This window comes from Dipteris shenzhenensis, chromosome 32 (genome assembly GCF_047967505.1).
Source record: "Dipteris shenzhenensis isolate YYH24624 ecotype China chromosome 32, Dip_SZ_1.0, whole genome shotgun sequence".
Taxonomy (NCBI): Eukaryota; Viridiplantae; Streptophyta; class Polypodiopsida; order Gleicheniales; family Dipteridaceae; genus Dipteris; species Dipteris shenzhenensis.
This window is the reverse complement of record NC_141627.1, coordinates 23,770,121-23,794,213: the sequence shown is the minus strand read 5'-3', so window position 1 is coordinate 23,794,213 and position 24,093 is coordinate 23,770,121. Positions and strand designations below refer to the sequence as shown.

The 24,093-nt window shown below is 43.6% G+C and overlaps 1 protein-coding gene across 3 annotated transcripts; it reads right to left on the bottom strand.

The window, feature by feature from the left end:
- Window positions 1-12,791: 12,791 nt before the first annotated feature.
- On the bottom strand, window positions 12,792-17,048 carry LOC147880485 (pentatricopeptide repeat-containing protein At2g39620-like). Of its 3 annotated transcripts, none has more exons than XM_087371217.1 (3): window positions 16,866-17,048; window positions 16,681-16,757; window positions 12,792-16,597 (listed from the first exon to the last, which is right to left on the bottom strand). In XM_087371217.1, exons 1-3 carry the CDS (start codon window positions 16,885-16,887, stop codon window positions 13,373-13,375), a joined length of 3,324 nt encoding a protein of 1,107 aa, XP_087227343.1. In that variant the 5' UTR covers window positions 16,888-17,048; the 3' UTR covers window positions 12,792-13,372. The 3 variants fall into 3 exon arrangements, with proteins under 3 accessions (XP_087227343.1, XP_087227344.1, XP_087227345.1); XM_087371218.1 differs by having other exon boundaries at window positions 12,792-16,578; XM_087371219.1 differs by lacking the exon at window positions 16,866-17,048 and having other exon boundaries at window positions 12,792-16,578; window positions 16,681-16,819.
- Between the last annotated feature and the right edge of the window lie 7,045 nt (window positions 17,049-24,093).

Sequence of the window (24,093 nt, the reverse complement as noted above, 5' to 3'; positions counted from 1 at the left end):
AGTAATGGATTCACCCTCTTGTGATGAAATATTCCCTGGCTTGACTAAATCCCACAAATTATCCTTTATAAGTAGAAATTTAATTTTCATTTGCCAAGTATAGAAGCCTTGGCCATTGAATTTGTTTATCTTAAAGGTAGCCATGAGAGGATTTTACATTTATGATTTAGATAGTGTCTTCTCTCCTAAAAATGGCTATAAATATCAACCATACAATTGCATATTGCAAGAAATGAAATTAGAGAATCCTAAACTTTTTGCAGCAAAATAATAATATGGCTTTTTCTTCACAAGCTTTGTTACTTTTCTATTGACATATCTAGGTGCTTCTTTCTTCTTCTCTTTTGCTTTCACATATGAAGCATTGGAAGAGCAACATGATGAAGGCATTTCATGCAAACATATGTTTATCAACCCAAAGAAAAACTCGAGTTTTTAAAATTACACTAATTAGTCCCTTGTTTATCTTTATTAATCTAACTTTACTAACTTAATAAACCTATGTTAAAGTGACTTTAATAACTCAATTAACCAATATTAGTGTCCCCTCACAGCTGCTGCATCTTGCCCCTCAGCCTCATCGCCCATTTCGTCCCCCTTCCCTCTTCCATGAGTCTCTCCCTCCCCCTCATCCTCCCCCTCTCTCCCCCTGCTGAGCACTCCCCCTCTCTCCCTCTATCTCCCTTCGCTCAGCTTGCCCTCCCCCCATCTCGCCATTACTCTCACCTCCCCCGTGCGTTTCTCACCCCACCCCTATCTCTCCCTTTGCTAAGCCCCCTTCCCTCTCCCTCCTGGTGTCTCCAATGCTCTCTCTCCCCTTTTACAGTGCTCAACCCCCACCCCCTCTCTCTCCCTTTGCTTAGGCCCCTCTCCCTATCCCTCAAAGTGCCTCCCCTTGCAAGACTACATGGGACCTCCTGGCAGATTGGCTAGACCTCCTGAAGAATTTTGTCTCCTATTGCTCAGCCCTTGCAGCATACTACCAATGTGATAGACCTCAAATTTTTGTCTCGATCACCCAACACATCTAGCAATGTGGTCATGCTTTATAGCCAGCTTCACTATAGAACACTCATGGCACATCAAAGGAGCAACATGCATGCACCAATGGATGCTACAATCCAAATTGGGTACATGCGCAAAGGGGAAAGGAGTCCAAAAGCAAGGGAATGGATAGAGCCAAAATGGGCTTGGTGGAGGAGCTAGCAGAGTGTGATAGTGTGTACACATCTAAAGCACAATGTCTGCAAGAGGGGTTGAGTACAGGGGCAAGGGAAGGTTGACAAACGCAAGAGGGGTAGACACAAAGAGCGGCTAGCAAGAGTAACAAAATGAAGAAAACATGTCGGGGGGGGGGGGGTAAGAAATGAGGGAGTAGGGAAGAGTTGAGAGTGTAGTAGAAGGGGCTAGACAAATCTAGAGCTAGATTTTTAATCCTGGCCTGCTTTTTATGGAAAGTGGCAGGGAAGCCTTAATTTCTACCATGCACTTAGGTTACACCTAGATTAATTCAATCTAGCCCGTTATCTTAGCTTGATCTCATTGATAAGTGAAGGAGAGGAGAGCTAATTAATTGAATTTTGATAAAAGTTCTCTATAGGGGCATATGCTAACCTATACTCACATTAGTCAATGTTAGGGGCTACTATGCATACTACTCAAGAGTTCAATGTCATAAGCTACTATGCATACTATGCAAGAGTTCAATGTTATGGATGGGTACTTAAATTAATTATGGGAGGACACTAATACTAATTGATGTCAAAGGCTACTATAAATACTATACACAAGAGTTCAATGTGAGGGGTTACTATGCGCACTACGCAAGAGTTCAATGTTATGGAGACACACTTATGTGAAGGGGATGATGTGCATCAAATACATTGTTGAGAAGGTTTTGATGTAGCATTGTACTAAATTATGGATAGTTGGAGGAGTTGAAGCTTGCAGCAAATAGAGCCCTTGTCTTACTTGGAGGTACTATTCTAAGGGTCCATATGGCTAGCAAGGAGCAATGAACTCCAATAAAGGACGCTAGTACACTCCAAAAGCAACCCCTCTCCTGTTTGTTATTATGATGACCCCACACGCGCACACACGCCTCTCCAATAGTCAACCCCAGTTGCACCTGACACTTCTCCACCGCCATTCACTTTCCTCTCCTTTGGGTGCATAAATTTTATGACACTCTCTCTACCGGTGTTTGCAACTATGGCCACCCCAAGTTCCCTTCCCATAGACACCCTTGCCCATTGTAGCTCTATGTCCAATAGAATGGATTCAAGATCTACTTCAGTCTACCTAGGTTGATGAGATGGGCATGGGAACCTTGATTGGGAAAAACCTAGCTCAACCTGGGATCATGAACTTAGCTGCACAACTGCAGCAAGTATGCCAACTGCCAAGACAATTTCTCCTCAAGTGCTCTCAGTTCTTGGAATGGTAAAGGATTTTGTAGAGCTGTAGATTGAATTCACTATGCTCACATGTTGCTGCATCTTTAGATTTCATCATCCCAATAGAATGAAATATCAGTGACCAAAATGTTTTTGAGGACTTTTATTGTCCATTGGTGTTTGCAAATCTGACGCAAGAGAGGGGCGTGTATGCAAGTCCATGTGTGCGCACTCCTTAGGCAAAAGGATAGTTTTTCCATGGTTAAACCTTTTGCCCTATGTATGGTTCTTATTGTTGTGGAGGTTAAATGGGGAATTGCTTGCGTGTAAGAATGCTTGTTTTTTATGGCCCTATTTCACTTCTTTAATGGTCGAGTGAATTGGAATCCATGTTTTAAGAATAGAGGATGTACAAGCATTAATGTTAGAGTTCCTTATTTGGGCTCCTATTTGTGGTTGTTGAAATATTACCCAAACAATTTCCTTATTGTTAAAAGATGAAATTGTCATGAATATCTCGTCAGCTCCATTGACTACACCATCTTGTTAGTTAATGTTTCCAGAACATAATTCCACTAACATACCCTCTTTAATATCCAATGTGGTATGAAGTCAACTTGTTACTCTAGGATCCTCTGATAGTTTAGAGTTCTTAGGAATTGATTGAGAAAACTGATTTGTCACCCTTAAAGTGTACTTTTTGCCAGTTCTTTTTATTGTGTTTATTTATTTCAAAATTTGTGTAAACTAAGTGGGGAAATGTATGATGTTGTGGCACTTCATGTAAGCATTGTTGCTCCATTGTTGACAGTGTGGTTTGCCTACTTTCGGTAGGTTAGCTCATAGGTTCTCAGTGCTCGTAAACAACCCAACCCTATGAGGTGCTTGAGCAAAGATGCTCTCTTTTGCAATCCATTTAAGTGCTGATTGTGCATGCTCGGGGTGACAAAATAGTTAGTGCATCTCGTGTTTGGAAAGAGTCCCTTACAGCAAAGATGAGCTTTGAAGGGCGCATACAACGAGCATTAACTGGCCCCACTCGACCTACAACAATAGAGACAACTACGCCTCAAGCTCTACCTATGCAAGTATTTCCGGCTAGCCCATACGAGACTTGCATCAACGAACCACCCACAAAGTGCCAAAGCTCACAGCAGATGCTCAGACGTAGAGCCACGGCGTCAACCCACTCTTAGCCCTAGCCCACGGGCAAACGACTCACTAAGGCAAGCTAACGGCATACGCATCCATCTCCAAGCGGCTGCAATAACGGCTATGGTGCCAGAACACAGCAAACACCTGCACTACAACACAACGAAACAGCCGCCTCCAAATGACTACACAACGAAGGCTTGCACAGCACCAATGAGGCAAGCAAAGCTCTACCTAACAGAGCAGTCGCCATCATCACAATGTCCAGCTGCACCCTGCTTCGCCGACGGATTTCTCCAGACCAGGACCTTCAAACTGATCATCGTGCAATTTATCGAGTGAAGCGATCTGTTTGGCACGTCTGAGGGTGCCCTCAGGCACAATAGCCTTCAGCAGCAGGGGCAAGGTAGCGAGGGCAGCCATCGCCCACGAACTGTCATGATCAGTCTCTCGCAAAAGTTTGGCCCAAAGGCCACCTCTCGTTCATCTATGCAATTACTTCACCACATTGTCGCGTGACCACGGACGCCGAAATTTGCAAATCGATCTCAAGATACTCCCTCACAACTTTCGCCCGGTAGCTTCACGCTGTACTCCAAATATTGTCGCCAACTGATTATACTCGCCCACGTTGCAAATTTCCAATAGGTGGTACTGTTTGATCTGCGCAGGGAAATTCAAAAGCGGTGACTTAAGAACTCCTGACAGCATTCGCACCGATGCTGCAGTCTTGTCAGATTTCCAAGCTAGCAAGGAAGAATTGAGACAGCATTCTCCAACGGATAGTCAAGACACAGAGACCGCGCGCCACAGGCCATCGATCGCGACAGACGAAACTCCATAAGAAGGCTCATCTTTGTTGCACTCTGGCACACATGCCTATCATGACACGTGTCACACAGTGCCACCCAAACATAATCCCTTACTAAGCACAATTTGTAAGCTGCATGTGAACAGCCTATGCCACATCATTAAAGGCCATTTCTTCATAAAAACTTTGTCAAGCCGTAACTTTCAATCCAAAAAGAAATTGCATGTGCTCTAAAAAGGAAAAGTTCATCGCCTTTTAGAGCTCTACGTGCCTGTCAAGTCATAATCATTGTTAGCAATTGGACACTTCCATTGAAGCAAAACAAAGCTCATGGTAAGACCTTTTTAACAAATGGTAAAGCAACGCATGAATGCAAAAAGCATGCCGAAAGCACAAGTGCGTGACATGACCATATCACAGAACATCGCATCCACACATAAAGCATTAAAGGAACAGGAAGAACAAAGCATCATGCATCAAGCTACATCAAGCAAAGAAGAGAACGCTATCGACAACATGTATTGAGAAGCAAAATCCTTTCCACCTTTAGCCTATGTTCTTGTAATCAAACCTAACCACCTGCAAGTGGCCATGCAAGCACTCAGGGGAGGTATTGATATGTAAAAAACCACACTTGACCACCTTAAGTAGCAAGGTATGCACTAAAGGGAGGTGATGGATTTGTAACTCACACTTAACCACCTTGTAGCCAATGGATCATGGCACCAAGGGGAAGTGTTGAGATATGGTGCCATGTGCACATAGATTAGAGGCTAAGGTATTGTATAGGAATGTATTAAAGTAGCCACCCTAGGATGTGGACTACATGATGTGAGGATGTGGATCAAAGACATCCACAAGGAGAGATGTGGATCATAGGATCCCACATGTGTTGACTATCCTAAAATAAGAAGCATATCATGTATTGTTGAGATATACATACGCTCAAGATTCTGTTTATGAGTCCAAGCTAATCTATCTTGGAACCTAATTGACTTGAGGTACATGTCATGAGCACTCTCTTCATCGTGTTTACACATAGGTTCCATCCACCTTAGAGCGCTCCATAAATCCTGAGGCACACATGTTTTTAACATACCGGAAGCGAGTGCACCAATGGATGTATAGGGTTCACCAATGGATGTATAGGGTTCACAGGCAAGTGAAAGCCGAGCTGATAAGAGCAAGGTCATCTATGCAATTGGCACAACTGACTCACTATTTTTTACTGTGATGGTTACCAAAGAGAATGGGAAACTTCAAGTGTTGCGGACTATAGGAAGAAACCATACCAGACCCATTTACCCTCCCCTTCACCGATAGTACCTTGGACTTAGAGTGGGTCACGAGATGTTTCCATTCATGGACGGGAATCAAATCTACTTAGCACCAGAAGATAAATAGAAATAGACTTCATCACTCAGTGGGGTGTATATGTGTGTACGTTCATGCCATTCGGACGAAGAAATGCACCAACTCTCCAAAGGTTCATGGAGGATTCTTGGTGGAACGTTTAAACAGTATCCAAATTCCTTGAAAAAGTCTTCAAGAAGTGCCAAGAGGCGAGAATCTCCCTAAAACCTGCCAAGTGCATCTTTTGCATTGGAGTCAGCATCTCCTTGGACATGTCATCTCCAAGGAAGGGTTTAAACGTCCAATATCAAGGCCATCAAATGCCAGAGCCAAGGAACTTGACACAATTATGCTCATTCACCAGATTTGTGAAAGATTTTGCCAAGTCACTACATTACTCTATGAGCTAACCAGGAAGGACTCAAAATTCCACGGGAACACAGAAATGTGTGTTGCATTCCGAGGTAGGATGTGGTTTTCCATGTACATGTTGGCGCATCAGTATCTGCTATGGGTATCATCTTGGCATAGCTAGATGGCAGACTAGATTAGTGCCCAATCTACTAAAGATAGCTGCCTAGCGATCCCTTCGAGTGGAACTATTGCACCATTGAGTGAGACTTCAAAACTTTATACATTATTTTCTTGGCAGCCTATTCCTTTTCTATGTTGATCACCAAACATTCTTGTATCGAAATTAACAAAACAATCATCCAAGGAAGGTTGGTACATTGGATGCTATTGTTGTAGGAATTCAAAATCAAAATCATCCATGAGCCCAAGGAATTGCATGTCTGAGAACACTCCCTCTCAAGGCTACCAACACCCAGCAAAGAAAAAGGAGACAATACCGAGCTATGGACAAGGAAACTTGCACTAAGAGACTGGAAGATATAATTTGATCAGAGGATAGCTCTACCACTGAGATGATGGAATCTTATGTAGATGGAATTGTCCACATGAATGAGTAGTGATACTCACCAACGCGCACATAGACTCACTAGAGGGTACTTTGGTGGAGAACTTACAACAAGAAAAGTCTAAGTGGGGCTATGGAGGCCTTTTTGAAGGGGTTCTAGCACAAGTTCAACAAGGAATATGTCATGCTAAAGCTCAACTGAATCAAGCTAAAGTCAGGTGAATCAGTGTATGACTTTGTGGCACAAATGAGTGCACTAACCACTCAGCTAAAGAATACATAAGATGAAACATCATTGTGATCTTCATTGATGATCATTCTTACCAATGGCACAGAGTTGTGCAACATGGAGAGCACCTACCCAATGAAGATGTTGATGAATTTGTCCACAAAGCAATTGTTATCAAAAAAGAGATCAACAAACCCAAAATGAGATCTCCATGTTATCAACTTGGAGGTCACCAATGAAGATGTATGATGAATTTGTCCACAAAGCAATTGTTATAAAAAAAGAGATCATCAAACCCAAAATGAGATCTCCATGTTATCAACTTGGAGGTCACCAATGAAGATCTATGATGAATTGGTCCACAAAGCAATTGCTATAAAAAAAGAGATCAGCAAACCCAAAATAACGGAAATGGGTGCTATCCTATAAAGTGGATAGAGAACAGGAAGACAAAGACAAGCTATTGATCAAGAAAGACACCAAGTTTAAAGAAGAGGAGCTAAAAAAGCTTCTAAAGGAATTGGGGATCAGAGTTGCCTCGAAAAATGACAAGTATGGTGCAAGCAAGTATGGTGCTACAACTGCAAGGTGCATGGCCACACAATGAATGAATGTTGATCAAGTAAGTATTACAACATTTGTAAGCTTAGGCCACATGACCAAAGAGATCTAATTCAACAAGCACAAGAAGACTGCAAAGGCCATGAGGTGGAAAGGGAGACACAAAAGCCCTACCAAGGAGAAATACTAAAGAGTACCAACATGGTATGCTAGTTCTATGGCATGGAAGACCACCACAAGAGCAAACATTAGGGGAATTTTGGACTCAAAAAGGGCCTCTTGCACTAGACTCTTAAGAATGTATTTAATCCTTATTTAAGCTCTAGACCAATAAGGATGCTCAAGCATTTAAAAATGGAAATTCTCTCCTCCTCATTGGTGAAAAAAAGGCTTGTCAGACATTTTGGCCCTAGAACTTCCGCAAAAGGGAAATTTCAAATATCGTCTAGCAATCGTAACCATTAGATTATTTTAGAGCATAAGGGTGCTCCTTTACCTCCATCTTGGCCATCAATCTTGTGAGATTCAACATCTCTCATTGTGTGGCGTGTGCAACAATCAATGCCTCCACTTACATAGCAACCATTGATTTGGACCATTAGATCTCTATTAGATCTAATGGCTCTAGTAATCTGCACAAGGGACAATCACTTACCCTTCTCCACATGGCATGTGTATATCTCTCCTACTCCACCACTTGCAAGCGTGTATCCCACGGAATTAAAGCTCCATTGGGTAGACACTTGCAAGGCCTTGCATCCTAAAGGATCTGAAGGTTGAAAACGGTGCACGCCACAAGCCCTTGGATGCACAATAGAGATCAATGGTGAGAACTAGGCGCTCAATGCTGCCCATTGGATCTTGCATGCCCTTCGATCTTATATCTAAGGGTCCAATGGCTCAAATAAAGCACATGCATGAGCCATTGTATGGACCACGATCTAATGCCCTAATTTAGGCGCCTTTTGTTAGTCCTTGATCCCTTGGACCTAATTTCAAATTAGGGGGAACACCCTTATGACTCGCAAAGTCCTCTAAGCTATTGCATCTTGCTAATGGCTTTTTTCCCTAAGTTTAAGGAGATTAGTCATTCTCTAATCTTCTCCTTATGAGGTCCTTTTTGAGTCCACACTTCCCCTAATGTGCCAATTGTGAAAGAAACAGTTGGATATGCTACAAAAGGCATGCAATCAAGATGACCACACCTTAACTGTCGGAGTTTTGTTGGCAAAAGGGGATGCACAAGAGGTCACAAGATCACAACGCCAAGCCCTAATGATTCCAAAGAAGCCGAATGAGCTAGGGTTTTGCTAAAAGGAAGAGAAGTAGATGGCGACGAGATTGGCCATGCCCTCAAACAAAAGAACCCGTTAACGACGGAGCCATCAAATAACCATGTAGCAAATGAACAAATGGAAAAACCAAAGGGCAGCCAAATAAATAAAGGCAAGAAAGAATCAAGGAGAGAAGACGAAGTAGAAGGCCCAGTAGCATAGAATCAAATCAACACAACCTAGGAGAAATTATGAGAACTCGTGATCATTTCCATCGGCCTACTATTGGGACTTGCTCCCCACCACTCTGCAAAGTTTTTCCAAAGCCCTACAATCAATGAAAGACCTATTGTCCGTGGAGCCATTTTTTAAAAGGATGGAGGCCACCAAAATGATGATTTGAAACAAAGAGGTAGCCATGATTGATGTCATATTTTGGAACCATATGGTACTCATTGACTGAGGCTCAAGGGTAAACATTTATGACTCAAGGCCAAAAGAGGCACAAGATGAAAAACTTGAAGCCTTCTCCATTTAAAATTTGCATAATGGGGGCTATGTATAGGGTTTTATGTATCAAGATCAGCAGGGCATACTTCATGATCACATTGATCATGTTCAAGATTGAGAATGAGCACAGATACTTTAGGACAAAAATTGCTGAAAAAGTGCCAAGGAACTAGACAATTGGAGAGATAACACAATCACCATTGCACACAATGGGTAGGATGAGCAAATATCGATGGCTAAAAGCAAAATCCAAAAGAAATGCAAGCCTAAATGCTTGGAAGTGGGGAGGCATACGCCTCAAACATTGAAGATAAGCTACTCGCTCTAAACATTGTGCCAATAGCAATGTGGGTAGCTGTAGAGATGCTAGTGGAAGACAAAGAACCCAAGATGGCCTTCCCAAAGGGCTTCATCGAGGAGAAAGAGGGAGAAGGAATATTCCAAAGTATAAGGATATTTTTTGCATGGGAATACATAGATTTGAAGGGGTCCCATCGAATTTCATCCAACACCAAATACCCCTCATTCCAATTGTAAAGCCAATTTGGCAGCAAAGGTACCAAATGAACCGCACCTATGCCAAGTTGGTAAAGGCCTAAATTAACCAATGGCTAAAGCAAGATTCATCTACCAAGTAGCTCGAAGTGACTGGTTATTTCCAAGGAGCTACAGGCCAAGATTGAAGAGCTTCTCCAGTTGCAAATGAGTCCAACGGAACCCATTGGACCAAAGCTTGGAAGAGAAGATGACCCCCAAGGAGGAGGAGCAAGAAAGGCATTTACCATGATGACCCTAGAAACATCATCTGTCAAGGCCACTCCCACCGAAAAGAAAGCCACCAAGAACAAACCAATGTGGGGGGCAACAACAAAAAAAAGTGATTGAAGTTAGAGAAGCATTAAATCAGGAAACTTTGGGAGAAAGACAAATCTCAATTCCGCAAAAGACTAGACAACAAACACTACTCAGTACCAGATCCACTTGGTACCTATGATCTTCTACTGTAGTGGTTGTGCAACAAGGTCCCAAATGTGATTCCTCTTAATGGAATCGATCTCTGAATCCATGGCATCCAACCAAGTGTGATTCCTCTTAATGGAATCGATCTTTGAATCCATGGCATCCAACCAAGTGTGATTCCTCTTAAAAGGATCCATCTCTTAGTGGTTGCCAACCAAGCTAGATGCTCTCAACTGCCTCCTTAAACATGCAAGGTCCTATATCATATGATGTTGGAGCTACGAATCTAATACATGCTTGGGCTCAATTCTTGATGCATTGAGAGTACCATTTAGATATACCATAAGAGTTTTTTAGGGAGACCATCATCATCCTTTGAATTCCCCTTTGCATGTGAAGAGAGGCGTTTGGACTTTCGGCTTGGACTTTGGAATATCAAGGAGTGTTGTCATGGGCTCTTCCTCCTTGACAAGAACATCTCTACTAACCCACGACCTCCTTCGTAGCTAGATCATATACCTGTTACCAATACACATGTTGTAGCCATGAAGATACATTCTTTGAAATTTAAACTAGCTTCTTCCTCTTGTAGTTTGGGATATGAACATGGACTTTAGAACCCAAAAACACAAATACTCAACAAAAGGCTTTTTATCCAAAAAAGCCTCTTTCACGTCACTCCAATAAGTACTCATCTTCGTTCTGTTGATGATGTAGCGTTGTCTGAAAGGCCTCAACCTAGTAAATCCTTATCAAGTTCTTTGCCTCCACCATACTTCATGCCATCTTCATAATGACTCCATTTCTTGCACTCTGCTACTTTTCTTGAGCTCATCTTATTTCCAATTCTTTGAGAATCTCTTTTATTCCCATCTCTTTGAGACGTTGATTTCTTTTTCATAAACAACTCGTCTTCTTCTTTGCCGTCATCTTCGTTGTCCACACAAAGACTACGTTTTTCTTTCTTTTGGACTCGCTGATAACCCCCTTCTCAATCAAGATTGCCTTGGGTAGCGATTCATCTTATGTCCTTTTGAATTCACATCTCCATGTTTCTCAGCTCTACACCGTTGGTGAGGCTGCTCAACGACCGCAGACACAGTGTCGTTTCATCTTCAAGGTTAGCTAGTTGATTGGTGAGCATCCTCATTCAAGCCGCAAAGTTATACACCAATTCTCGAGATTTTTGCTTGATTTTGTTGACCTTGAGCATCACATCTTCCTCGATGAACTCATGTTGAAACCCTTTCAGGAAGACTTTCAAGAAGACTTCCCTCAATACATTCCATGTGAAATGATTATCTGGAGACTCGGTTGTCCACGAACATTGTAGCAAAGTACAAGTACTCCTTTGTATTTCATTGCATTATCACCGCCGTTGTGCATATGGAAACGAGGATTTTACCCCTCATCTCGTGCACTTTAAAATTTGATCTTCACCTTCCATCCTACCATTGTTGAGTTGCTGGTGGACTCTCTGATGAATCTCCCATTCTCGCGGAGCACGTTATTGAACCTGGATCCCTCTCTTGCGTTTGTAGATTCAATGTTCTTTGTGTCAAGATACGTCTAGATTCCCTTTGGAGGCAGAGCCTTGACTCTCTTGGACTTCTTCCGCTCCACCCTCTCTGTTATCCTCAATATCATATTTGGTATAGACCTACTTAGGCTGCCCAATTTCTCTCATTTAGTGATGCACTTCCACCATGAGTTTGGTTTATAACTCCTGCTATCCACTCTTTTCTATTGATATATTTGTCATCGACGAGCCCTTGCATCCTCCTCTGTACCTAACATTCATTTCGCAACTGATTTACACTCCTTGCTTGCAAACCTTTTGCACTCTTCATCTTTAGCATACCTAGTACCGGGGTTCAAAATGTGCTTCGTTGAATGTTAGCGGTTTACTCCTCTCACCAAGAGTGAGCATCTGACTAAACACTAATAAGTGAGTTGATTTAGTAACATTACCTCTAACAAAAAAAATCATCTTGGTGCCCGACTGCAGCCAACTGATCCCAAACCTCTTTGACCTTTGTGATATGACCTGCTGCTAGATCTCCACTAGGGAGAGAAGCTGAGACGGAAGATTGACAACACAGAAGACTTTGGATCTGGTACTAGTCTGGAAGATTCTCCCATGCCTCCGCCACAGTTGTAGTCGTCTGGATAGTGGTATTGTGTGTCCACTACCGTCATCTCGACGATAACCAACGCTTGTGCATCCTTCTCCCAACCTAACATCTCGCTGTCTTCACAGTTGCATCGGCACCTTCCATAGCTTCCTGGCTACAAGCTGAGTCTTCGCCTTGAACTTCCACAAAGGACAGTTGGTTCCGTAAAGATTGCTTGCTTCCATGTAGTTCAGACCTACAGGAGACGATACCATACTTGCCACAAATACATCTTACACTCTGCACGGAGCTCCGGGACATAGGAAACGAGAAGAGGAGCTGGCTCTGAGAAGCTGGCTGAACTAAGTGCTTCGTGAGCACTTTGGGCTTTGATACCATGTAGAAAAATAGAAAGACTTGCCCATGATAGAAAGCTCACACCCTGCCCTGCCCAAATTCAACTCGGCAATCGATCTCAGAAAACACACAGTAAACAGAACTGCACCAGTACTCCAGCTCAGGGAGAGGTTTCAGTTGGCAAACGTAGGCATGATGACAAAAGGATAGGCGCTCGAAATGAGCGGAGAAGTCGCAGGAGAGGCTGGAGTGGAGGACTATTCATAGGGGATGGAAGAACCCCAAAATTGGCCGACTGGCCGTGTTCTAGGCCGACCCTAGTTAGGGTTTGGCCGATCTGTCCAGCCAACCAAAAGGCTGCCAACCAGTTTGCTGCTCACCAACCTGTCCAATGGCCTACAAAAGGCCCACATCACGGTCAATTTTTCACAGTGGGGGCTGCTGTACTGCAGCCTCCCGCAGCCATTTCTGTGCCTGAACACAGGGCCTCGGCCCTGAAAACCTGATCCTAAGAAGGATCTCTCTAGCCCTGGTGCCTGCCCAAAATCAGGGCATAATAGCACGGACACAAAACTTCCCAGGCAGGCCTAATGTCCCCTGACGAGGCTCTCAGGGCCACTGCCTTTTTAAATGGTATATGTGTCCTCTAGCCAGCTTCTCAATGTGCCCACATAAACCATCTTTCTTTACTTCAATGGATCGGTCTTGTGACAGTCTCCCTCCCGCATAGTGCCTTCTAACTTGCATATATATATTTGTTTTGGGAATGTCTTGTATCCCCAGCAAGAAATGAATATACAATTCCACCAATGTCAGGCCACCAACTCTGTCCTAGCTTTGTCCAAGCTTGTTCTTTCAATCTCATTGCCTTGACCTTCTTTTCCTCCTCCTGCATGTAAGCACCTGCATAGATGTTAGACATCAAGACATAAGCTACAGCGTCCTTTTCATCTAATTGCACTGCATGTTCAAAGGCCAGTCTTCCAAGTTCCACGTTACCCCACTTTCGACAAGCACCCAATAGTGTATGCCAAACCACAAGATTAGGATGGAAGGGCATCTTCTTCACCATCGCTACCGCCTCATCTAATTGCCCTGCACGGCCAAGAAGATCAATCATGCCTGTGAGGTGCTCAATGGTTGGAGTGATGCTATAGTCTTTCCTCATGGCCTCAAAATACTCCTGGCCCTTTTCCACTAGACCCGTGTGACTGCATACAGTAAGGATAATAGAGAATGTGACCACACCTGGCTTTATGCCTTCTCCTCTCATTCTCTCAAGCATATGGAAAACAATTTCACTTTCTCCTAGCTGGGCATATCCTGCTATCAGTGCATTCCACGAGACCTTGTCTCGATCTGGCAGAGTGTCAAACACTTTTTGTGCTTTTGCAAGCGAGCCACATTTGGCATACATATCCACCAAGGTGTTCCCAACAAAAGAATCTCTTTCCAGACCCTTTCTGACAATCTGGGCGTGTATTTCTTGGCCCTTGTCTATGGCTCCCACACTGCCACAAGCTTTCAAGCTGCAAACAAATGTGACAGCATTTGGAGAAAGGCCCTCCAGTTGCATCTGTTCAAAACAGTTCAGCGCTTCTTCACCAACCCCAAGCTCAGCATATCCTGTGATTAGTGCATTCCATGAGATTTCATTTCGAACTGGCAGTCTGTCAAACACTTGCTGTGCTTTTGCAAGTGAGCTGCATTTGGCGTACATGTCCACCAAGGTGTTGCCAACAAGAACATCTCTGTCCAGCCCTTTTCTAACAATCTCAGCCTGTATTTCACAGCCCTTGTCTATGGCTCCTATACTGCCAACAGCTTTCAGGCTGCAAACAAATGTGACAGCATCCGGGGAGAGACCCTCCAGTTGCATCTGTTCAAAACACTTCAGTGCTTCCTCACCAAGCCCATGATCGGCATATCCTGCAATTAGTGCATTCCATGAGACCTCATCTCGAACTGGCAGCTTGTCAAATGCTTCTTGTGCTTTTGCAAGCGAGCCACATTTGGCATACATATCCACCAAGGTGTTGCCAACAAAAAGATCTCGTTCCAGCCCCTTTCTGGTAATCTCAGAATGTATTTCTCGGCCCTTGTCTATAGCTCCTATGCTGCCACAAGCTTTCAGGCAGCAAATAAATGTGACAGCATCTGGGGAGAGACCCTCCAGGTGCATCTGTTCAAAACAGTTCAGTGCTTCCTCACCAAGCCCATGCTCAGCATATCCAGTGATTAGTGCAGTCCAGGAGACTATGTCCCGAACTGACAGCTTATCAAATACTTCCCAGGCTTTTGCAAGCAAACCACATTTGGCATACATATCCACCAAGGTGCTGCCAACAAACTGATCTCTTTCTAGCCCCTTTCTGGCTATCTCGGCATGTATTTCAACGCCCTTGTCTATGGGTCCTATGCTGCCACAAGCTTTCAAACTGCAAACCAATATAGCTGCATTTGGAGAGAAGCCCTTGAGTTGCATCTGTTCAAAACAGTTCAGCGCTTCCGTAAAAAGCCCTTGCTCAGAATATCCTGTGATTATTGCATTCCATGAGACCTCATCTCGAACTGGCAGATTGTCAAACGCTACCTGTGCATTTGCAAGAGAGCCACATTTGGCATACATATCCACCACAGTGTTGCCAACGAAATGATCTCTTTCCAGCCCCTTCCTGGTAATTTCTGCATGTATTTCTTGCCCCTTCTCTAGGGCTCCTATGCTGCCACAAGCTTTCAAGCTGCAAATAAATGTTACAGCATTTGAAGAGACACCCATCAGTTGCATGCGTTCAAAACAGTCCAGTGCTTCCTCACCAAGCCCATGCTCGGCATATCCTGCAATCAGTGCATTCCACGAGACACAATCTTGAACTGGCAGCTTGTCAAAAGCTTCTCGCGCTTTTGCAAGTGACCCACATTTGGCATACATATCCACCAAGGTGTTGCCAACAAAAATCTCTCTTTCCAGCCCCTTTCGGAAAATCTCAGCATGTATTTCCCAGCCCTTCTTTATGGCTCCTATGCTGCCACAAGCTTTCAAACTGCAAACAAATGTGACAGCGTTTGGAGAGAGCCCTTCCAGGCGCATTTCTTCATAACAGTTCAGTGCTTCCTCACCAAGCCCATGCTCCACATATCCTGATATTAGTGCATTCCAAGAAACCTCGTTTCTAACTGGCAGCTTGTCAAAGGCTTCCCGGGCTCTTGCAAGTGAGCCACATTTCGCATACATATCCACCAAGGTGTTGCCAACAAACAGGTTTCTTTCAAGGCCAGTTCTTACAATATTGTCATGTACTTCTCGGCCTATTTCCGCATCTTTCAGCTTAACACAAGCCTTCAGTAGGGCCACAAAGGTGTACGTGCTAGGATGTACAGAATCCTGTCGCATCTTCTGGTAGACGCTGAAGGCACATTGTGACTCCCCACGATCGATATATCCCATGATGAGAGAAGTCCAAGAATGCACATTCCGGTCAACCAACTTACTAAAAACATGTTGAGCATCGCACATGCTTCCAGCTTGCGCCAACGTTGGGACGAGGTAGTTCCCAAGAAATGTATGATCTTCCAGCCCATTTTTGCACATATAGGCATACAATCGCTTGGTATCCGCCAATTTTTTATTTGTCCTGCACTTATGCAAGACAGATATAAGGTTCTGAACCGAAGGCAGCTGGGGCATCCGTTCCATTGAAGTGAGTGCCTCCTCTAAGCTGAGCGTTTCCCAGCCACTCTTCTGTTGCAGTTCTTGAAATTTAGATGCATTCACCTGTTCTCCAGACTTTAAGCCTGCCTCGCCACGCTCCTCCACCAAGTCACGGCCTCGGATCTGCCCAGTGGATGCTTTGGCCTTTTCCTCGAGCATGTCGTTAACCGAACCTGGATTGCGGTAGCCGTTTATCCTTTGCGACTCGTTGGTCATCTTATGCTTGAAATCTGCAGACCTTGGGTTTGTCTGTTGTTAAAATTCACAGCAAACTCGTAAGGCTAGCCAATCCCTGTGCAAATTGTTCAGTTTAGATTTGTCCGCAGACTTACTTTGCCCTTTCTGTTGTCCCACGACCCGGAGGGTTCCATGAAGCACTCCTTCCATAAGCGCTTGTTCCGTGGGCTACCTGGCCACAATGAAAACCAATGTGCCCATATCCGGTTGTACAACGAACGTAATCTAGACGGCTTTCTGAATTTCGTGCGTTGCAAAAGACGCCAAAGGACAGAAGTACCTGAACGCGAAAATTCCTCCATCAATCGCTCCAATGTCTTCCTGCCTCCCGCATGGAGCCTGGAGGGAAGCCATGGGAGAGTTGGGGCTTGATAACCTGCGCAGATGAGCTGCCAACCAGTTGGAGAGTGGATCTCCGCTACGACAAAACCAGGGTGTTGGATTCTAGCCTTGGTGTTGGATCCTAGATGGTATTGGATCTTAGCTCCCAGCCTGACGGTAAAATTTCATCCTCCTCTTTCTTCTCTCACCCTTGGCATATCACGGATATCTCAACAGAGCTCGATATCTCAACACTCCCCCTCGAGCTCAATCCCAATTCCTGCACACCAAGCAAGTCTCTGAACTTGCGCAGCTTCTCTGTGCCCAATGCCTTCGTGAATATGTCAGCTACTTGATCCTCTGTGCTGACATAAACTAGATTAATAAAACCTACTAGAACCTTCTCCCGCACATAGTGATAATGCACCTCAATGTGCTTTGTTCTAGCATGATAGACTGGGTTATTTGCCAAGTGTATACTGCTCATGTTGTCACAATAAATGACAACTGGCCCATTTGTAGACTGATGCATATCATAAAGTAGCTTATGCAACCAAGCTACCTCACATGCAGCCATTGTTGCACCCCTCTACTCAGCCTCTGTGCTCGACAAGGCAACTGTAAGCTGTTTCTTGCTACTCCAAGTGATTGCAGCACTCCCAAAAGAGAACATATATCCACTTGTAGATTGTCTATCAGAAATACTACCAGCCCAATCAACATCAGTGTATCCATGCAACTGTATCTGAACCCCAGTCTCATAACACTTCACATACCTCAGTATGCGTCTAGCCGCATCCAAATGTGGTTTCCTTGGAGCCTGCATAAACAGACTTACCAAACCAATAGCATAGCTCAAATCTGGCCTGGTAATAGTCATATAAATCAAACTTCCTACTATGCGTCTATACATAGTAGGGTCTTCCAGAAGCTCACTTGCATCTGCGCTCAACTTCACATTCTGCTCCAAAGGAACTGAAATAATAGGCTTACAGCCTGTCATCCCATATTTGGACAGCATGTCCAATCCATACTGCCTCTACAAGAGCCATATCCCACTTATGGATCTAATCACCTCAATGCCCAAGAAGTAACGCAACTCTCCCAAATCCTTCATCTCAAACTTCTGCTTCAATAGCATTTTCACATAAAGGATATCTTCATCACTCACCTGTGATGATCAAATCATCAACATAAATGACAAGCAGCATAATGCCTTTCTCTGTTTTTTTCACATAAAGTGAGAAATCTGCCTTGGAAATCTGAAAGCCAATAGTGACAAGATACTGTCCTATCTTGTCAGACCATGCTCTGGGTGCTTGCTTCAAGCCATACAAGGCTTTCTTCAACCTGCAAATAAACTCAGGATGAACAACATGAACATAACTTGGTGGCTGCTCCATATAGACCTTTTCTTGCAAATCACCATGCAAGAAAGCATTCTAAACATCTATCTGATGTAAAGACCATCCCTTTGATGCACCCATAGCAATGATTGCCTTACGGTTGCCATCCTTGCAACTAGACTGAATGTTTCTTCATAATCAATGCCATATGTCTATGCATACCCTTTGACAACTAATCTTGCCTTGTATCTATTCACAGAATCATCTGCATTGTGCTTCACTTTATAAACCCACTTGCAACCAATTGCATTCTTGTCTTTAGGCAAAGGCACCAATTCCCATGTAGCATTTGCTTCCAAGGCATCCATTTCTTCATCCATGGCTTTCTCCCATTTTTCTTTTCCCATGGCTTGCTCAAAAGAAGTGGGTTTTGGTTCATGTATCACTTTGACCATATAGGCATAGTGAATGGCTGTAAATCCATCATATTTCAACCTATCCACAGGATACCTAGCTCTGGTAGACCTGTGCAAAATAGGCTCACTACCAAGTGCTCTCAAAACATCCCTTGTCTTCCTTACTCCAGGTGTAACAACAGAAGGGATACCCAACTCATCATCAAGGCTTTGTTCTGAGCCACTGGATTCACCATCCACATAAGAGTGACCTGCATTCACATCAACTATGGACTGATCTACTTTCTCTTTTCCTTTTTGTGATACTTGCATACCACTATTTGCATCGCTTTGAGGAGATCCTCCTTATCTCAATATTCCTGTCCATGGCAAAGTATGTGAACCACTGCTAGAGGACACTACAAGTCCACTAATATTTTGTGATTGTTGCTGTGAATTTTGTGCAACATTAACATTTTGTGCATCTACATAATCAATCATATTTACTGGTTTATACCAGTTGCTCATCTCATCAAAAACATCTTTACTCACTGTAAACTTACGAGTAGAAGGGTTATAACATCTATACCCTTTTGCTGCAGAGAATAACCAATAAAGATGCACTTCTCAGCTTTTGGATCCATCTTGGATCTCAACTCATCTGGCACATGAACATAGGCAATGCAACAAAAAACTTTCAAATGAGAAATATCTGGTTTCCTATCAGTATACCTCTCCTCTGGCATCATGCCATGTATTGCTGCAGTGGGAGTCCTATTCATTATATGTACTGCTGTAGCAACTGCTTCAGTCCAATAATAATCTGGCAAGTCTTTTTCGTTGAGCATGGCACAAGATACCTCTCCAATATGCCTGTTCTTCCTTTCTGCAAGTCCATTTTGTTGTGGTGTATGATTGCATGAATATTGTTGCTTTATGCCATGCTCCTGCACAAAACTTGCAAAGTCATTTGAAAGGTACTCTCCCCCTCCATCTGACCTTAGGCATTTTATTTGCAAGCCTATTTCTTTTTCAACCATAGTCATTAATAAAAGTGACAAAATAATGACAGCCTCCAATAGATGCAGCTTTAGTAGTCCACACATTAGAGTGGATTAATTCCAATGGCCTCTTACTCTCTTAAACATGTCTAGGAAATGGTTTCCTTGCCTATTTTCTAAATTGACAGGCTTCACATACCTTATGCATTTCTGCAACCTTGAACTTAGGCAATCCTGCAACAATATTTTGGGCGTGCATTAATTTAAGTTGATGTACATTAACATGACCAATGCATTTATGCCAAATATTAATACCTGCAACTACAATGGTCCCATGTGCAAACATAGCTGCACTCAATTCAGGCATGTCCCCATTCAACGTAAACATCCTACCCTTCTTCTTGTTGAGATATCAAGCTCTACCCCCGATATATCTCCTGGATGACTATCATTTATGTCACCGCCTATGTTAGTTGTACTCGTGGTGTAGTTAGACTACCACGTATGTTTTTGGTTTGGGTTCACATATGAACCATGTATTCTAGGCTTTGACATATAGGGTATTTCCCTCTTCTATTGTATAGTTGTAGTAGTGTGCAAAAGTGAAGAAAGGCTTCACCCTCCAACCTTGTGTCCTCTCTCTTTTGTGTGTTGTGAAGAAAGTTGAACTTGAGTCTCCTATCTCTCTCCCTCATTCTTTACATCGTATCAGAGCCTTGTTCGTGGTAAGGAGCTCAAGAAAGCAAGCCAAGTTTGTGGTGTCTTGGTAAGAGGACCAGTGTTGCTTTCCTATTTCGAGTTTGGGAGCAAATCTCTGCAGGTAGCACAGCCAGAAGTGCAGGAGTGCACTGTTTCACATTGAGAGGCCCTTCGCGGTGTGGCAAGAGCGCAGTATATGCTGCGGGTAAGGGCAAAGCCCTTGGTGACTTTATTTTTTTGATTTGAGGCCGTTTCGGGGTCCGTTTTGAAGGCGGAAGTTCTACGCAGGCACTCAGAAAAAGGCCCTGTTTTTCGCTGTGCGACCACTGCGCGGCTAGTCGGTGGAAAGGTGCCACAGAAATTGCATCGTATGCCTGTGTGCAGAGATATTGGGAGTTGCAGATTCATGCCTGTTGCCTGTTGATGCAAAATCGTCACTAGGAAGTGACTGTGTGGTGAAATACCACTTTCGTCAGTGTTGCAGATCTGCCCCTGTGAGGCTTTTTGCAGAAGTTTTGCTAGTTGCCCTTGTGAGGCATTTGCTGTGTTTACAGGTTGCTGTTGCAATTCGTGATTTGTAAAATGTCTGAGAATCTGTCTACCATTGTCAGTGAGAAGCTTGACAAGAACAACTTCCAAGCATGGAAGTTCAGGATGACAAACTTCCTTATGGGAAAGGGAGTTTGGGAGTACATCAGTGGTGAAACTACAGAACCAGTTTTGGGTGCTGCTCCCACTCCTGCTGAATTGAAGGCCTTTAAAGAATGGCATGAAAAAGCCAGAAAATGCTTGTATTGGCTGTCTGTTAGCATTTCAGATTCTATGATTGTGCATATACAGGATGTAGAGACGCCTAAGGAGGCATGGGATACATTGGTGAAGCTGTATAGCACAAATACCAAAGCACGAAAGATGCAGCTAAAGCAGGAGCTGCACAATGTGCAAAGGAAAAATATGAATATAAATGAGTATTCCTTGAAGGTGAAAGGCCTTGCAGATTCTTTTGCCTCCATTGGAGCACCTGTTGATGATGAGGACTTAGTGTCCATGACCTTGAATGGTCTTGGGAAAGATTATGCACAGTTTCGGACATCCATTGGAGTCCGTGAAACATTTTCTGATTTTCAAGAACTTATTGCTCTCTTGCTGAGTGAAGAGCAAAGGAATGGTGGTTCAGCCACCTCAACTTCTCAAGAGACTGCTTTCTACTCGAATACAGGTAGAGGCAGGGGTAGAGGAAGAGGCCGTTTTGGTGGCCGTGCAGGAAATCAGAACCAGCAGCAACAACAGGAAAACCAGTCCTATGGAGGAGGACGTGGTAGTTCTAGAGGCAGGGGGAGTCAAAGAGGCCGTGGTTCATGGCAAAGGAACCAGCAAGTAAATAGCAGCACCGAATGCTATTATTGTGGAAAGCCTGGACACAAGGAGAATACATGCTATAAAAAGCAGAATGACATCAAAAGTGGGAAGTTGCAGCAAAGCAACTATGCATCATCAAGTGGGCATGGTGACGACAGAAATGAGCACCTCTTTGTGATGCAGCATATGGTTAACTCCATGTCAGGAGATGCTGCAGCTTGCAATGATGTTTGGTATGTTGATTCAGGTGCCTCTAACCACATGACCAGTCATGGTGAGTGGTTTCATGATGTTAGAAATTTGGATAAGCCAGGTTATGTTGAAACAGGTGATGATACTGCGCACCCAATTACGCAGGTTGGTAAAGTGCCATTGGCTATGCAAGATGGCAAAACGAAGTACTTGGCAGATGTACTTCATGTTCCAAAAATCACTAAGAACCTGGTTTCAGTTGGCCAGATGGTTGAGCAAGGTCTGCAGGTTAGATTTAATCCTGATGGATGCTTTGTTGAAGACTTGAAAAATAAGTGCCGCTTGGTTGCAAAAGGCAATAAAAATGGCAGAATGTTCACCTTGGATGTTGATATGCCTGAGGTGAAAGCCGCTATGTTTGCGCATGGGAGAGGTGTCATTGCAAATATTGAGATATGGCACAAGCGCATTGGGCACGTGAATATACAAAGGCTGAAATCTATGCAAACGAAAAACATTGTTGCAGGTTTGCCTAAATTCAGAGTTGAGGGAATGCAAAAGGTATGTGAAGCATGCCAAATGGGTAAGCAGGCCAGATATGCATTTCCCAAAAATGCTAAGGTGAGCATAAGACCTTTGGAAGTGATCCATTCAGATGTTTGGACAACCAAAGCTGCTTCTATTGGTGGATGCCATTATTATGTGACGTTTATTGATGACTACACTAGGAAGGTGTGGATTTATTTTATGAAGCACAAAAGTGAAGTGTTCAGCCATTTCAAGGCTTTTAAGGCCATGGTTGAAAAAGAGAAAGGTGTGCATATTAAAGTGCTAAGATCTGATGGAGGGGGAGAGTACTTTTCAGAAGAATTTTGTGAATATCTGAAAGAACAGGGAATTCAAAGGAAGTACTCATGCAGGTCTACCCCTCAGTAGAATGGGGTTGCAGAAAGGAAGAACAGGCATATTGCAGAAGTAGGACGGGCGATCCTAAATGAGAAAAACATGCCTGATTATTTTTGGGCTGAAGCAGTAGCAACTGCTGTTTATATTATGAACAGAACCCCCACTGCAGCTGTCCATGGCATGACGCCTGAAGAAATGTATACAGGCCAAAAACCAGATATTTCTCATTTGAAGGTATTTGGTTGCATAGCTTATGTTCATGTTCCTGATGAGAAGAGAACAAAGCTGGATCCAAAGGCAGAAAAATGCATCTTTATTGGATATGCTCTGCACCAGAAAGGGTATCGCTGTTATAACCCTTCCACCCGCAAAATGCAAGTGAGCAGAGATGTTGTTTTTGATGAAATGAGCAGTTGGTATGCACCAACTGTTATGGTAGGAGATGCAGATGCAGGAAATGGGAATGCTGCAATAAATGGAGATCAGCAATCTCAAGCCTTGAGTGGACCCAGAGAGTCCTCTACTAGTGGATCTAATGCATGGACAGGGAGATTGAGATCTAGTGAATCGTCACATGGCAGTCCTGATAGTGTTGTGCAGGTATCACATAAGGGAAAAGAAAAAGTGGACCATGCTCCAGTGTTTGATGTGTCTGCTGGTAGCTCTCATGTTGATGGAGAGTCAAGTGGCTCTGAAATGAGCCTTGATGAGGAACTTGGGATTCCTTCTGTTGTTACACCTAGTGCAAGGAAAAGCAGGCATGATTTAAAGACTCCTGCAACTGATCCAGTTGTACGGAGGTCCACTCGTATTAAGTATCCAGTTGATAGGCTGAGATATGATGGGTATACAGCACATCACTATGCTTATATGGTCAAGGTTCTAGAGGAGCCAGAGCCCACATGTTTTGAGGATGCAGCAGGGCATGAAAATTGGGAAGCAGCTATGGACGAAGAGATGGCTGCCTTGGATGCAAACCACACTTGGGATTTGATGCCTTTGCCTCATGATAAGAAGGCTATTGGCTGCAAGTGGGTTTACAAAGTAAAGCACAATGCTGATGGGTCTGTTAGCAGGTACAAGGCAAGATTGGTTGCCAAAGGTTTTGCACAGACATATGGAATTGACTATGAGGAAACTTTCAGCCCAGTTGCAAGGATGGCAACCGTGAGAGCAGTAATTGCTATGGCTGCTGCAAAGGGATGGTCTTTGCATCAGATGGATGTGAAAAATGCCTTCTTGCATGGTGATTTGCAGGAAGAGGTTTATATGATGCAGCCAGAAGGTTA